This window comes from Parus major, chromosome 4 (genome assembly GCF_001522545.3).
Source record: "Parus major isolate Abel chromosome 4, Parus_major1.1, whole genome shotgun sequence".
Classification (NCBI taxonomy): Eukaryota; Metazoa; Chordata; class Aves; order Passeriformes; family Paridae; genus Parus; species Parus major.
In genome coordinates, this window is record NC_031771.1 from 22,650,265 (window position 1) to 22,664,492 (window position 14,228).

The 14,228-nt window shown below is 40.8% G+C and overlaps 1 protein-coding gene across 1 annotated transcript; it reads left to right on the top strand.

The window, feature by feature from the left end:
• The first annotated feature begins 75 nt into the window (after window positions 1–75).
• OSTC (oligosaccharyltransferase complex non-catalytic subunit) lies at window positions 76–4,494 on the top strand. The gene is made up of 4 exons (XM_015625775.3): window positions 76–321; window positions 502–595; window positions 2,172–2,369; window positions 3,483–4,494. The coding sequence occupies exons 1-4, from the start codon at window positions 183–185 to the stop codon at window positions 3,499–3,501; spliced, it is 450 nt and encodes a 149-aa protein (XP_015481261.1). The 5' UTR covers window positions 76–182; the 3' UTR covers window positions 3,502–4,494.
• The last annotated feature ends 9,734 nt before the right edge of the window (window positions 4,495–14,228 follow it).

Sequence of the window (14,228 nt, forward strand, 5' to 3'; positions counted from 1 at the left end):
TTTCTAGTGCTTTGTTTAGTTCGTCTTTTTAAGAAGTGATCCATTTCCCCCTGTCAGGAGGAGGCAGCACATTTCCGTTTCCGCCTTCGTGTCGGTGGCGGAGCGCGGCCGCGGCGGGAGGGAGCGGACGGCGGCGGGAGGGAGCAGCGGGGCCGCGGCCGCCCCGGGACCGCACCGCGGCCATGGAGACGCTCTTCCGCCTGCCCTTCGCCGTGCTCGAGTGCCCCAACATCAAGCTGAAGCGGCCGAGCTGGGTACATATGCCCTCGGCCATGACCGTGTACGCGCTGGTGGTCGTGTCCTACTTCCTCATCACCGGAGGTGAGGTCGGGGTGCAGGGGAGGCCCCGCTCACGGAGCAGCTCTCCCTCGGTCCCTGCCCCGGGTCCGGGTCGGAAGCGCCCGTAAAGCACGAGCCTCGGGCATCCCCGAGCGTGCCCGCCGTGTCGGCGCAGTTCTCGCTGCTGCGGGACCAAGTCGGTGCTTGCTTTCCTCCCCGCAGGAATTATCTATGACGTGATCGTGGAGCCTCCGAGCGTGGGGTCGATGACAGACGAGCACGGGCATCAGAGGCCGGTGGCTTTCTTGGCATACAGGTAAGAGCAGGGCCCTGTCCCCACTAGCGACGTGCTGCAAATGCCTAAGCTCAAGGGAATAAACCCCGTCTTGTCGAGCAGTGCATCTGCTTATTCTCCTCTCCCTCTCCCTCTCCCTCCCCTCCCCTCCCTTCCCTTCCCTTCCCCTCCCCTCGTTTTATATCAGGTCTTGGTTTGTCAGTATTTAAAAAAAAACCCATCAATGATTTCCACGTTTAAACCACCAGAAATCAAAAAGCTTAGTCCTAAAACTTCTTAAAATGGAAGGTCTGGTAAAAAGATTGTTTTGAGCTGGCAGTACTTCTTTTTCATGTGCTTTATGCTGGATGCAAGAACGTTTGATCATTTTTTGTTGCAGAATCCCTAATGTTTGGGAAACTTTTTGTTCTCACCTTTTAAACTTTAGTTTGCTTGGGACTCTGGGGGGGAACATTGTTACGAATGTGTAACAAGAGAGTCTTCCTATTGCCCTTGGCTTCTATTACTGAAAATAAGCAAGAGACTCTTAGTAACAAACTGGTCTGAGGGGAGTTAAACCTACTTTTGTAACTGGGGTAGGGGGAAGGGGTGGGGTCGTCCGTGTGTGTGGAAACAAATAGCAATTTTTGTTAAATACCAACGAAGTTGGTTGAATCTGTGAGGTCTGTGGCATGGTTGATGTGACAGACTTTGATTTGGACTAGATGTGTGTTTCATATTGGGTTGGTTTGTTGTAATGTCTGTTAATCCAGTTACTGCAGAGAGTTGCTGGTGCTGTCCTTTGTCAGTGTAAACAAGATGAGAGAAGACAAACTTGGTTTTTTTCAGGATAGGAGACAGTAATGATAATATTTATTTCTGTGTATTCACTGTAGTTTCATCAAAGCCTGTTTTATAAGGTTGCTAATTAGGAGGATAGGAAAATGGCTCAGTGACTGTGGGAAGCAGGAGACCTGTGATCCAGGTGCAGTATTCTTTCTGCATCTCAGCTTCCTCACTCTCCATCTCTTTACATTTGTAAAAGCAAGTCCAGCTGTCTGGGCTGACAGGGAGCCCCATGGGGCACCCTCAGGCTGATTCCTGCAATGGATCCATACAGACAAAGCAAACAGGCAGCAGAACATCCTGCAGGATGTGTGCTGGAACCAGCAGGTGTGCTTCATGCCCTGCCATAGTGCTTGGAGTGTCCTGAGAGGAGGATTCAGGAAGTCCTGCCTAAACACTGGGCTGGAAATAAGGATGTCATGGTGCCATGCCTAGGGCCCATCTGTATAACCAGGGACCTCCTTGGATCAGGGGATTTTGCAAACCAATGAGCCCAGGTGGTAGCTGTTAGTATGCACAAATATGTACAAATCCTCTTGTGTGCTTGACTGGGCACCTTGCAGACTCTCAGTTCTGGAGATAAATTGTATATCAGAGTCTTGATGTAATTGTATAACACCAGTTTCCTACTTGCTTTAGTTAAAAGGTCAGCCATCAAAGTTTAATCATCCTGTGTGTTTGTACAGCTAAAGCTGTTTAGTATATGGGGTTTGAAATGTAAATAATTACTTTAATCTTTTTCTGACTTTCACCTTTTTTTCTTCTCCTCTAGAGTAAATGGACAGTATATTATGGAAGGCCTTGCATCCAGCTTCCTCTTCACAATGGGTGGCCTAGGATTCATAATTCTGGATCGATCCAATGCACCAAATATCCCCAAGTTGAATAGGTTTCTTTTGCTTTTTATTGGATTTGTTAGTGTGCTTTTGAGCTTCTTCATGGCCAGAGTTTTCATGAGGATGAAATTACCGTAAGTGATTTAGTTATCTTTCAGCCTTTATTTCTTTTGTGGCTCATGTGTGCCGTGTTAAATTTAAGAGTAGCAGAAAATATGGTGATCTTCTTGAATATAGGTTGCTTTTTTCACTGCTTTTTTGGGAACATGCTACCTTGAGTGAGGTGGAATGCTTTGGGAGCCAGCTGCTCTAAGATTGTGCTGTAGTTAAAAAAGGGTGACAGTTCCTGGTATTTCAGAAAATATGATTAGTGAGTCTGACTTGCTCAGCGTACCTTAAAGTTCATTGTATGTACTGGTCAGGTAAGTAGCTACAAAACAGGGCTTTGAGGAAAATGGGGCTGTTAAAGTACTTGAAGAAGGGCAGAGGAGGAAGAGATCTGTAGCTTTCAGGCTGTGCAAAATTCGAATGAAGTTTTTCCAGTCTTTTCCTTCTCTGTATTTTTCAGTCTGTCTATTTAATTTAGAATAGCTGAAACCTGATGTTTACAGGTACTGGTAGCTAATTTTTGGAGTATCTCCATGAAGTGTTGAATTAATAGTCATTCTTCCATTCTTAAATATTTTTTTTTGCCTCTGCAACTTACTTAAAAAAAACTGTTTCATAACACAGAAGTGATAGCAGCAGGTATCTGGATAGGCACCTACCCTATATTTTATTGCTTCATTGATGCTATATGGTTTTTTTTTTTGCTTCACTGAGTACATGTGTGTCTGTACAATAGCTGCTCCCTTTCTGAAATTCATGAAAAGAGCAGGGCTTCAGTGAAATGGAAGAGAAAGAGAGAACAGATTTGTATGGAGTATCAGAAAAGATCAGGTTGTATTGAATATGTTAACACTTGTAGTTTGTGTAAAGGACACAAATAAAGAACATATCTTAGGGTATAATGTGGGCTTGAAAAATTCCAAACAATTACCAAAGTTAGATTGAGAATAGACAAATGCAATTTCAATGTTCATTGAAAAAAGTCAGCTGAAGAAGGAGTGTGTAGTTAAGATGGCCAAATAGCCTTGATCAGCAGAGGCTTTTGCAGTCCTAAGTTTTGGTTTAAGATTGTATGTCTCTTGATTTTTGAGGAGTGCTGCTTATGTTTGCTAACTTTTTCTCTAATTTTTTTTCTATAGGGGCTACTTGATGGGTTAGTACCTCTTGTGCTGTGTGTAAGTTGGAGCTGAATTTACTCTTCACAAAGTGTTTTAAGAAGAAACAAGTCACCATCAACAGCAAAGAGACCTGGCCAGGAGAAACAACTAGGGAAAGAGTGCTTTCTCTACAAACTAACTCTCACTACCAGTGGCTGATCTGTAGTTTTCAAGCAATGTTTTATCATTTCTGATGTAGAGCTTTTGAAAAAGAGAAAGTTATATAGCTGAGTATTTCTTTTATATTCTGTCTCAGTATGAAGTAGAGACCCTACCTTTAGCTCTACCTGAAATGAGTATTCGCCATTGATGGTTCATTGTTGCAGGTCTGTCTCTTCTTCCCTTTGTGGGACAATTATGTATGTGAATCAGAGAAGAAACGCTCAAAACATTGATTTCCAAGTTGTAATCAAAAAATTAGTAACTTTGGATGCTTTACAGCCAGAATACAATGTGTCTGAAATTATTGTGAAGGCATCTTTGGCCTTGATATTAATGATACTAATGCTCTATGTGAGCAAATCCAGACATGCACTGGGAAGGGCAAACTGTATGAATGTGCATTTTTTTTTTAAGAAAAAGTGTACAAAAGGAGCCAAATAAAACTTATTTTCTAAAAAATTATTTTAATTTTGTGCAACTTGTAAAGCTTTCTCTTGTTTGCATGGACTTTTCTATATTCAGACATGAGGTGCCATACCATGACCACATAATTTCAGCTTCTTCACTGTTGGATAATGATTTTTTTTTCTTTTAAGTATCAGGGACAAGAAGCCTCATTTTCCATGAATTTGTACTGTATGCAAATAATTATGAGTAGCCAAGAAAACTTCTAAAGCTGCTGCTTTTTTTGTGTGAGGCAAAGTTCCAGTTTAATTTGTCTTAATTTTAAAAGATTGAATGTTACTGAAATATTTCATTCAAGTTATGTATTGCATTTTGGAGAAAGGAAATATCCCTCTGAATCACCATAAATGTCTTCTCTTGCAATCCATATGTGTTTGAAGCAATATTTTACTCATAATAATATAAAGTAGAAAAGTTATTTATTCCTGTCATTGTGAAGTACACATTACTGTTCACATACTTAATCAAATTTCTGAGCTGGTTGTTAATCATCTGCCCTCAGGATATGTCACTTCCACTGCCTTATTCTTATGTACCATGTGACACATTTGCATCTGTTCATCTTACATGTTTGTCATTAAGATTTAAGGTAGATTGAGCTGTTTTATGAGGCTCATAACTGCAAAATTTCCAGTCTTTTCAATGCAGTTATCTTTTGGTCACTCTGGTTTTGGTCTGGCTTGTCTTCAGGGAGGAGTATTGATACTATGTAAGTAAGTGGATCTTAAGTCATCTTTTTAAGTACTCTGAGAGGGAAGTCAAACCAGAAAGTCAGTTCACTGGCTATAATCAAGACTCTCCTGGCTCAGTGCTTGTAATGAAGTTGAGCTTCAGCCTCCCAGGTTTGCAGCTGATTGTAAATGAGCAGGCTCTTGAGCAGTGATTTTAAAGGCACGCTTCAGTGTCTGTGCTCTGTGAAGTGCCTTTCACTGTAATTGCACGCCAGGTGATGTAACTTTAAACAACAGTTGAAGCAGACAAAATTGCAAGGTAGGAAATTGTTTTGGGAGAGTAAAACTATTGTGACTAGGTAAAACTAGGTGACTAGGTGACATGACCCAACATGTAAAGGAACATCACAGGTTTTTGGTCACAGACTGCCTGCTGGGTCTGGTATGATCATGTCATAGTCTGTGGCACAGAGAGGACCAGGAAAACAGCAGAAGATGGACTACCCAGAAATGAGGCACATGGTAGGTTGGAAGATGGCAGAATGCACTACTGGAAATTGGTTAATTTTGAACGTGGTTTGGAGGCTTCTTTGTCATCCAAGGTAAAATTTCTGAGTCAAATAAACTGCAAAGTATTTCTGTGTGCTAGAGGAATCCCCTTTGCAGTAAAGAAAGGCTGGTATTTTCTGTAATTGCTGTTCTTTGTGGGTAACAGCAGGTGGCCTATAAAGTAGGGGCTTGGAATAGTAATGTTTCAGTGACTGAAAGAAAGCTTCCTGTAACTAGTGACAATATCCATTTGTGTTTCATGTTTGTATCTTCAAGGTTCAGCTGAACTAGATCTGGGTGAGAGGTTAAAAACAAGGTAAAGGTAAAGCAGAGCTCGCAGGAACACACATCTTTCCTGATAAAAAACAGAAATTTGGCCTGCTTCCAAGTGCAACAGAAAGGGTCAGGCTGAAGTGTAGAGGTCTTGGTTTTCTGGCTGTCTTGATGGAGAAAATATGAATGCATGGCTTCAGTATAATCTCTGAGAGATGATGCCTAGTCAGTATGGTCAGGAAGACATATATAACTTGTGTAGCTTTTGAAAGTTAGTATATACTTATATGAACCCTTAAATGATCTTATACTTAATTGAGTTAAGCTGAAAAATACCTCTAGATGAAAAAGAACAGACATTCTTACTTCCTTTTTTTTTCCCCCCTCAATGCATTTTCCAGACTCCTGCATATTGTGGAGCAGTAACAGAATCATAGAATCATTTAGGTTGGAAAAGACCTATAAGACAATCAAGTGCAACAATCAACACAGCACTGCCAAGCCCATCACCAAACCATGGCCCCGAGTGCCACATCTCCATGTCTTTTAAATACCTCCAGACACAGAGGTGCTGGTAACTGATGAGAAGTGGCTCAGTGAGAAATTCTAACAATTACTTCTACTGAGGATCCTTGGATGCATCCCATCCAGCCCCACAGATCTGTGTGTGCCCAAGCACTAGAGCAGGTCATTGACCACTTTCCCTTGGATTATGTGGGTTCATTCTGCTCCCCCATCCCTCTCTTCCAGCTTAGAGGGCTGGGTACCCACAGAATGTCCTGTTATTAGAGACCCAGGCAAAGAAGGTGTAAGCACCTCTGTCTTCTCTTCATCCTTTGTTGCTACGTTTCACTCTAGATTCAGTAAAGGATGGATGCTCTTTTGTTGCAAATGTTGAGTTATAATTTTTAGTTGTCTTTTACAGCAGTAGCCAGCTCAAATTCTGTGTGGGCTTTGACCCTTCTAATTTTCTCCCTGCATGTCCTCTTGACATTTTTTATATTCCTGAGTTGCCACCACTTCTTGCAAAGGTCATAAACTCTCCTTTTTGTTGTGATTTTCAGCCAAAGATCTTTGTCCAGTCTGCTTCCTGCTTGTCCTGTCTTTAGGCATATCAGGGTGGCCTGCTTCTGCATCTTTAAGACTTCTTTCTTGAGGAATGTCAGGCATTCCTGAACTCCTTTGTGACCCCAGGGATTCTGCTAGTCTGGGCCATAAGCAGGCCAAAGTCTTCTCTCTGGGAGTCCAAGGTAGCAGTTCCTCTGACCTCACTCCTTACTTCTCCAAGAACCAACACGTTTGGAAGATTTGTGTCACTGAAACAATTTGTGGAGGAAGGAGGATGATTCAGTCAGTTTGAGGAAATATGCATAAATACATGTTCTTAATATATTAATTAGGAAGCACTATGAGTTTGATTTCTTAAGAGTTACACTCTTATAACCTGAGACAACCCTGAATTTCTTCTGCTGCTTTCAATACAGGGAGCCAATGTGCCTATGGTAAAGACAGCAATTCTCATTTGTTTTCCTGACACATATGGAAATCCTGCATGCAATGGAAACTGTTTTTCTACAGCATAACAACATCTGTGCTAGTGTAATTAGTACTGCACATTTGTGAATATGATTATTGTATTTTTTCTACAATGGTATGATTTTCCCAAAAAGGTTTGCTGCAATAACTGGCCTATTTTCAGAATTTCTAATTGCTACTTCTCAACACTGCAATTTCTTTAGAATATTTTTGTTCCAGAACATGGTAAAAGAGGATCGAAACAATTAGAATAAATTAATTGGAACAGTTATAGAAATCTCAGAAGAATGTTTTGCAATATATTGCAGTGACATTAAGATCTTTCAGCTGCACTAATGTTTGGAGAACTCAGGAGAGATCTGGATTTTAGTGCCAACAAAAAATATAACTAATACATCGAACTCTTTTCAAAGGGTAGTGTTTCATGGGAAGTGGCTACTAGAATATGAGAGTTTCTAAGTGATTTGGTTTCTTTGGTAAAAACTAATTGTGCTGGTGTCCTTTCTGTTTGACATGGATACCTGTCAGGCAGGAACTGGACTGAGACCATGAGCTCATTTTAGAGCAACAGCTGTGGCACTGTAATGGGAGTCAGGCATGTCTGACTTCCACCACGTTTTAATCAGAGATGCAGATGCAGGGCACTGCTTTCTGCTGTCCACTATCTTGAGTCCATAAGGCAATTGGCTCAGCTCCTGCTTGATGATATCAGTTTAGTTAGTAATGTTCTTCAGGCGCAAGATGGAGTTACACTTCATGTAGCTGTCCCATGTGGGTTCTATAAATGTCAAAGCTCTTAGACCGTTTTACCTGCAGGCTGGAAGAAATAGTATTTATCTCTGAGTAAATCAGATCAATATGGTATCATCTGCTGCCCAATGCTTGTGAAAGAGTGACATTTGTAATTTCCTTCTCTTTTTGGCATCAGTTTTCACTTCAGAGACCGGTGTGAATGGGGGGACTGGTATCCCTTTGTTGGTGGTGGAAATGTTACACTTTTAGCTGGAAACAGGGAAAGAAAAAATTTGAAAGAACTCAGACTGGTTTTGTTATTCTAAAACAAACTGTAGAAGTTATACTTTTTCTCCATTACTTAGTAGGACAGCTTAAATAATTTCAGAACCTTTAGGTATTTCTGACAGATCCTGGATGATAGATAATACATCTTTAGATACATAAATTATAGATAAGGTCTTTAATTGCAGATGGAGACTGTGAGGAATGGGGAATAATAAAAAATAAGCATATCTTCAGTTGGAAGAAGAGGTTTTGAGGTGTGAGGGGATCATTTTAAGCACCTGGAAGAAAATGGCAAAAAGATGAGTAGCCAACTTGGATTTTTAAAGAATAAGTTATATGGAGAAAAAGGCACATGAGAGTTATGGGCCCCATGGATAGAAGAAAATCAGGTGTTTGGGCTGTAGATTTTGATACTGTCTTGCATGTTCTGGAAACTTGGCTTAGCTAAAACAGGTATAAGCTGAATTCCAAAGTACTTTGAGAAGCATTTTCAGAGAGTGTTTACTGATTAGTTGATGTCTTTATATCAAAGTGGAAAGATATCTTACTTTTTAGGTCTGTCCTGTGGCTAGTTTTGTTCAACACCCACTGACCCGTATTGAGTAGGGTGTACTGACTAAATAAGCAGAAACCATAAAACTTAAAGAGTGCTGGGAGGGTGGAAAAAGGATGCATAGTGACTCTAACAAATCAATGAGTGGTCTAAAAACACTAGGCTAGTTTATTCTTTCTGGGAACAAGTCCAAAGTATCAGTGCAACTCGAAGAAAATAGCTGACAAAATGTGGGATGCCTCAGAGTAAGTCCTTGGGTTCTCCTGCATCACAAGCTGAAGAGAAGAGCAGATTGTCTTTCGTGGGCAATACAACATCACATGGAGATACTGGCAAAACTTTTAACTTCCAAGTACAGGAGGCATAAAATTAAGTGAAAAGGAACAAAGCAGTTTTGTTTCTGCATCAGTAATAGACAGAGCTTCAATAGCACCAAGGAGGAGTTGGGGTAATTCTAGAAGTAGGTTTGTAAGGGTAAAATAGTTTTCTACTGGACTAGATAGTCTGTGCCAGTGATGGAATTTCTGCTTTAAGAGTAGGCTTGGCAAATACCTGTTAAAATTTGCAGATACCTTTGGCATATTTTGAGATGAATGACTGGTTTCTTGATGTGTCTTTCAGCATTTGCCCATCTTTATTATTCCATGGCCGAGAAATAAACTTTTGACCTTCCAAACACCAAGGCTCTGTGTCTTTAAAAACAGTTGTTGAAGAGTTTTCATAAATAGCTAAAATCTGTCCTTTAAAAGTATCCCTGCAGTGCAGTTGTAGGACAGAATCCTGCTGGCCTGGTTCAGTCTGAAAAATCAAGTGGTTATATGAGCTAGACATGACAGCAGAAAGTAGCTCCTTTAACTGCCTACTGCCAGAACAGAAAAATGAATTAGCTGCTGGGGTAAGGAAAATAGAAGTGTGTGGAGGAAAGTTTAAGGCCTTTTTCTTTTAAAATTTTCATCTTAGTCCTCCACCTAAAATGTGTTATAATTAGAGAGCTGTCACTATAGCTGTTGTATCAGAACAGGGTGATGAGTGGGACGAAGGAACCTGTGATAGTTGTAGGAAGCATTTTCCTGATGGAGTTTTTCTCTGTTTTTCCCCTCTGAGCTGGAGCAGCAGTAAGACACGGATACATTTCTCAGTTACACGGACTTCTCCAGACACCTCCTTTCAGCAACTGTGCTTCACTGACCTGTGGAATTTAACTTCTTTTGTGTTTTCCCCAAGTGTGTCTACCTCTGCTACAGCTGGTTGTTAAACCAGCTCTGAGTGCTGTGTTTCATCTCCTTTTTCTTGTCGGATGCTGGTCTGAGCTTATTCAAGGTCTTTATCCTATTGTCTTTCAGCAGCTGCCATCCCTTGTTTCTTTGCTGTCATTCCAGACTTCTGAGTTTCAGGATACCACTGTTGGTTTTGATTGCTGTCTTTCTAACTGCTGTGGTATGTCTGCCTTCAAAGAGTATTATTTATCAGTCTCCTCAGCTCTTCCACTTCCTTATTTCTCCTCACTGGTACTTCTTTTTTATCACACTGAAATCCATCACTTAGCCCCACCAGCCACTTGGCTGTCTATGAGCCTTGCTTCTCTTAGTATTCCTACCTCTGTTCCTTCTATTCTGACTACAGGTCCTTCAATTTTCCCTGCTGGCCATTGTTTGAGCTGCTTTTCCCTGCCCTGACTACACACTTCATTAGCTCCTGCTATCTGTGGCAAAGCTTAACCTCCTGGCTTCTCTCCTGCTTTCAGCCTCTCTCATCCTCTTGTTGTTTCTGTGTCTGTTCCAGTTTTCTCTTAGCTGTCTCATATCTTTGTCTTTATTGTTCTACACTCTACACCATCTGTTGTGCTGCTGCCTGCATGACTCATCCTGAAAACAATAAAAATCCTACTGCATTCCCAACCATTACACCAGGGAGCCAAGGAAGGCATGCCAAAATCTACATCAACAGCAGTCAAGCCAGGGTCCTCATGGAATTCAGGTACATAATTTTTGTTTAAATCAATATAAGTTAACTGCCAAATACATCTGAGAATCCTGCCAAAGCTTCATCACAGCTTTAAGGAAAGGAGGCAATTGTTTCCTGGGGCTGGATTTAAAAACACCTCTGCAGGGATGACCTGCAGGTTCTTACATTTCTTAGCAAGTAACGTGAAAAAATCTTTTTCTGCACATACAGTTACTGAGTGTTTTATGAACATAGACAACATATGGTCTGTACACAAGAGAACAAACTGAGAAAAATATGTCACAAATATCAAGATTCATATACATAGTAGACAAGGCAATAAATATGAAAGATCATAAAACCAGGGAAATGGAACATTCCACCAGATTTTCTTTAGAACTACAGGAGGTACATAATGCTTAAAACCACTGCTAAATGACAAAATTACTAACAAACTATATTTAAATCATAGTTTGGTTTCATAGCCTAAGGAGGAATAATTTCAGATGTATGAGGAAGTTTTTTTCCCTCTAGTGTTTTAAAAGGCAGCAGACACACAGTTACCTGAAGTATTTTTTGGTCTCATCTAACACCTAGGAAAACCCAGGCTACACTTCACTGAAATCAATGGAGACAGACCCGTGCAAAGAGGGAAATAATGCTTTTAGTATTTGGATGTGTCTAAGGGTTGTGTTTAACCACAGCTGTTTTACTAGACTGTGACTGAACAAGCCTAATTTTACCTGCTTACTATGTTCAGTACAACGTACTGCCTTTGTGCACCTACATTTGGAAAATAAATTACTTTTACTTAAACACTGTCCTGTTCAATATCTGAAGCTGGCTGAGGAAATTCCTTCCATCATTAGTACCTCCTGCATTGTCATTAGCCACTGCTCAATCTTTTTCAGTCTTGACACCTTTAAATTTTACCTTTCTGCAGCTCCAGTCCCCTGTTAGGCTGTCTGTTCCCCACTGGATGGCAGTCCCTGCAATGTTATTCACTCTGGGAAGGAAAGTCCAGCTTTGAAGCAGCAAGCTGAAATCTCAGACTGCTCTGTAGATGAATATGTACGTGAAATGCCACAGCTGTGAGTATATTTTCATTCTTTTTTCTTGCTGCCACAGTATGAATGTGTGAAGAAGTTTTCTTTACATGTCTTTCACTCAAATTAGTTTTCCAATTGAAACTTCAGGGCTTAAAACCATGCAAGAGGGTAATACTTCTGTGGATCAATCCAGACAAAAATTTCAAAGCATTTTACACAGACTAGGTCAGTTAAAAAGTCAATGTGTGTGTCTCTGTGTGTATACATGTGGACTTTATACATAGCTCATAAAAGGGGGAAAAAATCTGGAGTTTTACAACATTGTATGAATTACAGAACTACAGTGCTTACCTAGAAAAAAAGTAAGGCTTCAGTGCTTTGATTGGATATCCACTGTACATCTGATGGTGGAGATGGAATTCAATGGCTAAAAGGAACAGATTACTTAAAATACAGTAGGTATTCAGAACTACATAATACTAAAATTATGATTGATGTTTTTAAATTAGAAGTCAAAGCATAGATTGCAGAGGTAGAGAAAACCATGTGGACTTTGTCAGGATTGGTTTTAGAAAAATTCCTTCCAAAACCTGGAGCTCTCTGTACTGGCATCTGCCTGGAAGGAAAAGGTGAGAAAGTATTGGTACAGCCCCCATAAAATACTTCAAAGTCTAAGATGCATTTCCCTAAGGTAGGAAGGTTTTCACCCTAGTATATTTTAAGGCAATAAGAATCTACTGTTTCATTTAGACAGAATTTTATATAACAGCTTATTACAAATTAGTCCTGTAGAGGTCTCTTCAAAAGTGGAAAAGGAGATAAATGAAAATAGGAAGAAGAATGTTTGCCTGTAGAAAAGACTTCTTTTAACACCCTTTACAGATGCCTATGTCTGAGCATTTCAAAGCACTGCTGTCACACAGGTAGCTGGTTTTGTGCACCTTTTAGAGATGTTATGTTGAGATGGAGAGGTGACTAGCTTAGAGTTAATGTAGCAGCTTAATCACCGTGCTAGGGATAAAATTAAGATCTAATTGTCAGTTCTGCATCGTACTAGCAGCACTAGGCACTGTCAGCAGCAAGCATTCACTGAAGTTTTTACAACATTATTTTTATTTTAGATAATTTCAGGGTAACAATGGCTTTTTAAATGTTTTTGTCAAAGGGCACTTTCTGTAGGGAAAAAAAAAATTGCAGCAACATTTTATTGAAAGTTTAAGCACAGTACGTCCTGCTTGCTGGTTTGTTGGCAAGCTCTGTCTCTTCTGTTTCCTGAAATGTAGACTGTAAGATCATTCCTTCACCCTCCTTCACAACTCATATATTACTGAAATGGTTACTCCCAGCTCTCTCCAATTAGTTCATTGTGCTAAACTTTCTCCCTTGATAAATTTTGAAAGGAGCTCTGTCAAATTTTCGCTTCTGTTAGCCTTTTTGTTTGTGCCCCATATACCTCTGCTGAAATATCACGTTACTCTTTTCCAAGCACACCTTGCTTTAGAACTGCCTCTGATCCTGTGATACCTTCAAAATTAGAGGGCTGGAGTCCAGCTCCGGTGCTGAGAGCAGCCCGATGCTGCCCCTCCATCTCCCCCTGTTGCCCTAGGGCAATTTGTAAGCTCCCTGGGACAAGGGCAGCCTCTGTTTCTGCCACACCTTGTCCAAGTTAAGAACTCCTCAGCATTTTGGTTACACCCATAGTAGGTTTTACATTAATTAAATTTTATCAGGCGAAACCCTATCGCCAAATTCCTGACCAACTGTACTGTTTATTTCTGTCAGACTGAGGTTTCAGATTACTTGCTCTCTAAAGCTGTCTTTGCCACTTTTCCACAGTTTTCCACATCCGCCTTTCCTTTTCCTCCACCCTCCTCCCCAGCTTTCTGCTAGCAGGGAAATGCTGGTGCCCTCATTAGTGTGGCCCGTTTCTTTGCATTTCCAAGGCCTTTATTCCAACCCCGGGCCAGCAACTTTCTCCCTATTTATTCTGAGCTTTTCTGTGCCTGGGAGCGTGCCCTGACACACCCTCCACTCCTGCCCAATCCTTTTCCATGCTGACGCAATTTGTTTTTTTGGTCTGCTGCCTGTCCTGAGATAACCTTATTCACTATCCCCACGTAGTCACATCCTCTCCCTTAGGAAGAGAGTTCTCTCCTCAGCTGGACACATCTTGCTGTAATAATTTGCATAGATAAAATAGATAGATAGAATAGATAGATAAAATAGATAGACAGACAGACAGATAGATAGACAGATAGATAGACAGATAGATAGATAGATAGATAGATAGATAGATAGATAGATATAGATAATCTGGGAGACAAAGCACTTTGCTTTTTGTTGTACTTCAAGCTGACACCAAGGGCAGAGGCAAGTTATGCACAGAGTAGGGCAAACAGCCACACAGCAATGAAGCCACGGCAGCTCCAGTGCAGCTGGACCCCTGTGTATCCCTTCTGTGTGACTGCCCCATCAGAAATGGTGAGGAGAAAGAGAAATTGTAGGA

What these genes read in the sequence shown, in the direction of transcription:
- OSTC (XM_015625775.3), top strand. Translation starts at nt 183, where the DNA reads ATGGAGACGCTCTTCCGCCTGCCCTTCGCCGTGCTCGAGTGCCCCAAC. An exon ending in CTACTTCCTCATCACCGGAG is followed by an intron (nt 322 to 501) that starts GTGAGGTCGGGG and finishes TCCTCCCCGCAG; the next exon opens with GAATTATCTATGACGTGATC. An exon ending in GTGGCTTTCTTGGCATACAG is followed by an intron (nt 596 to 2,171) that starts GTAAGAGCAGGG and finishes CTTCTCCTCTAG; the next exon opens with AGTAAATGGACAGTATATTA.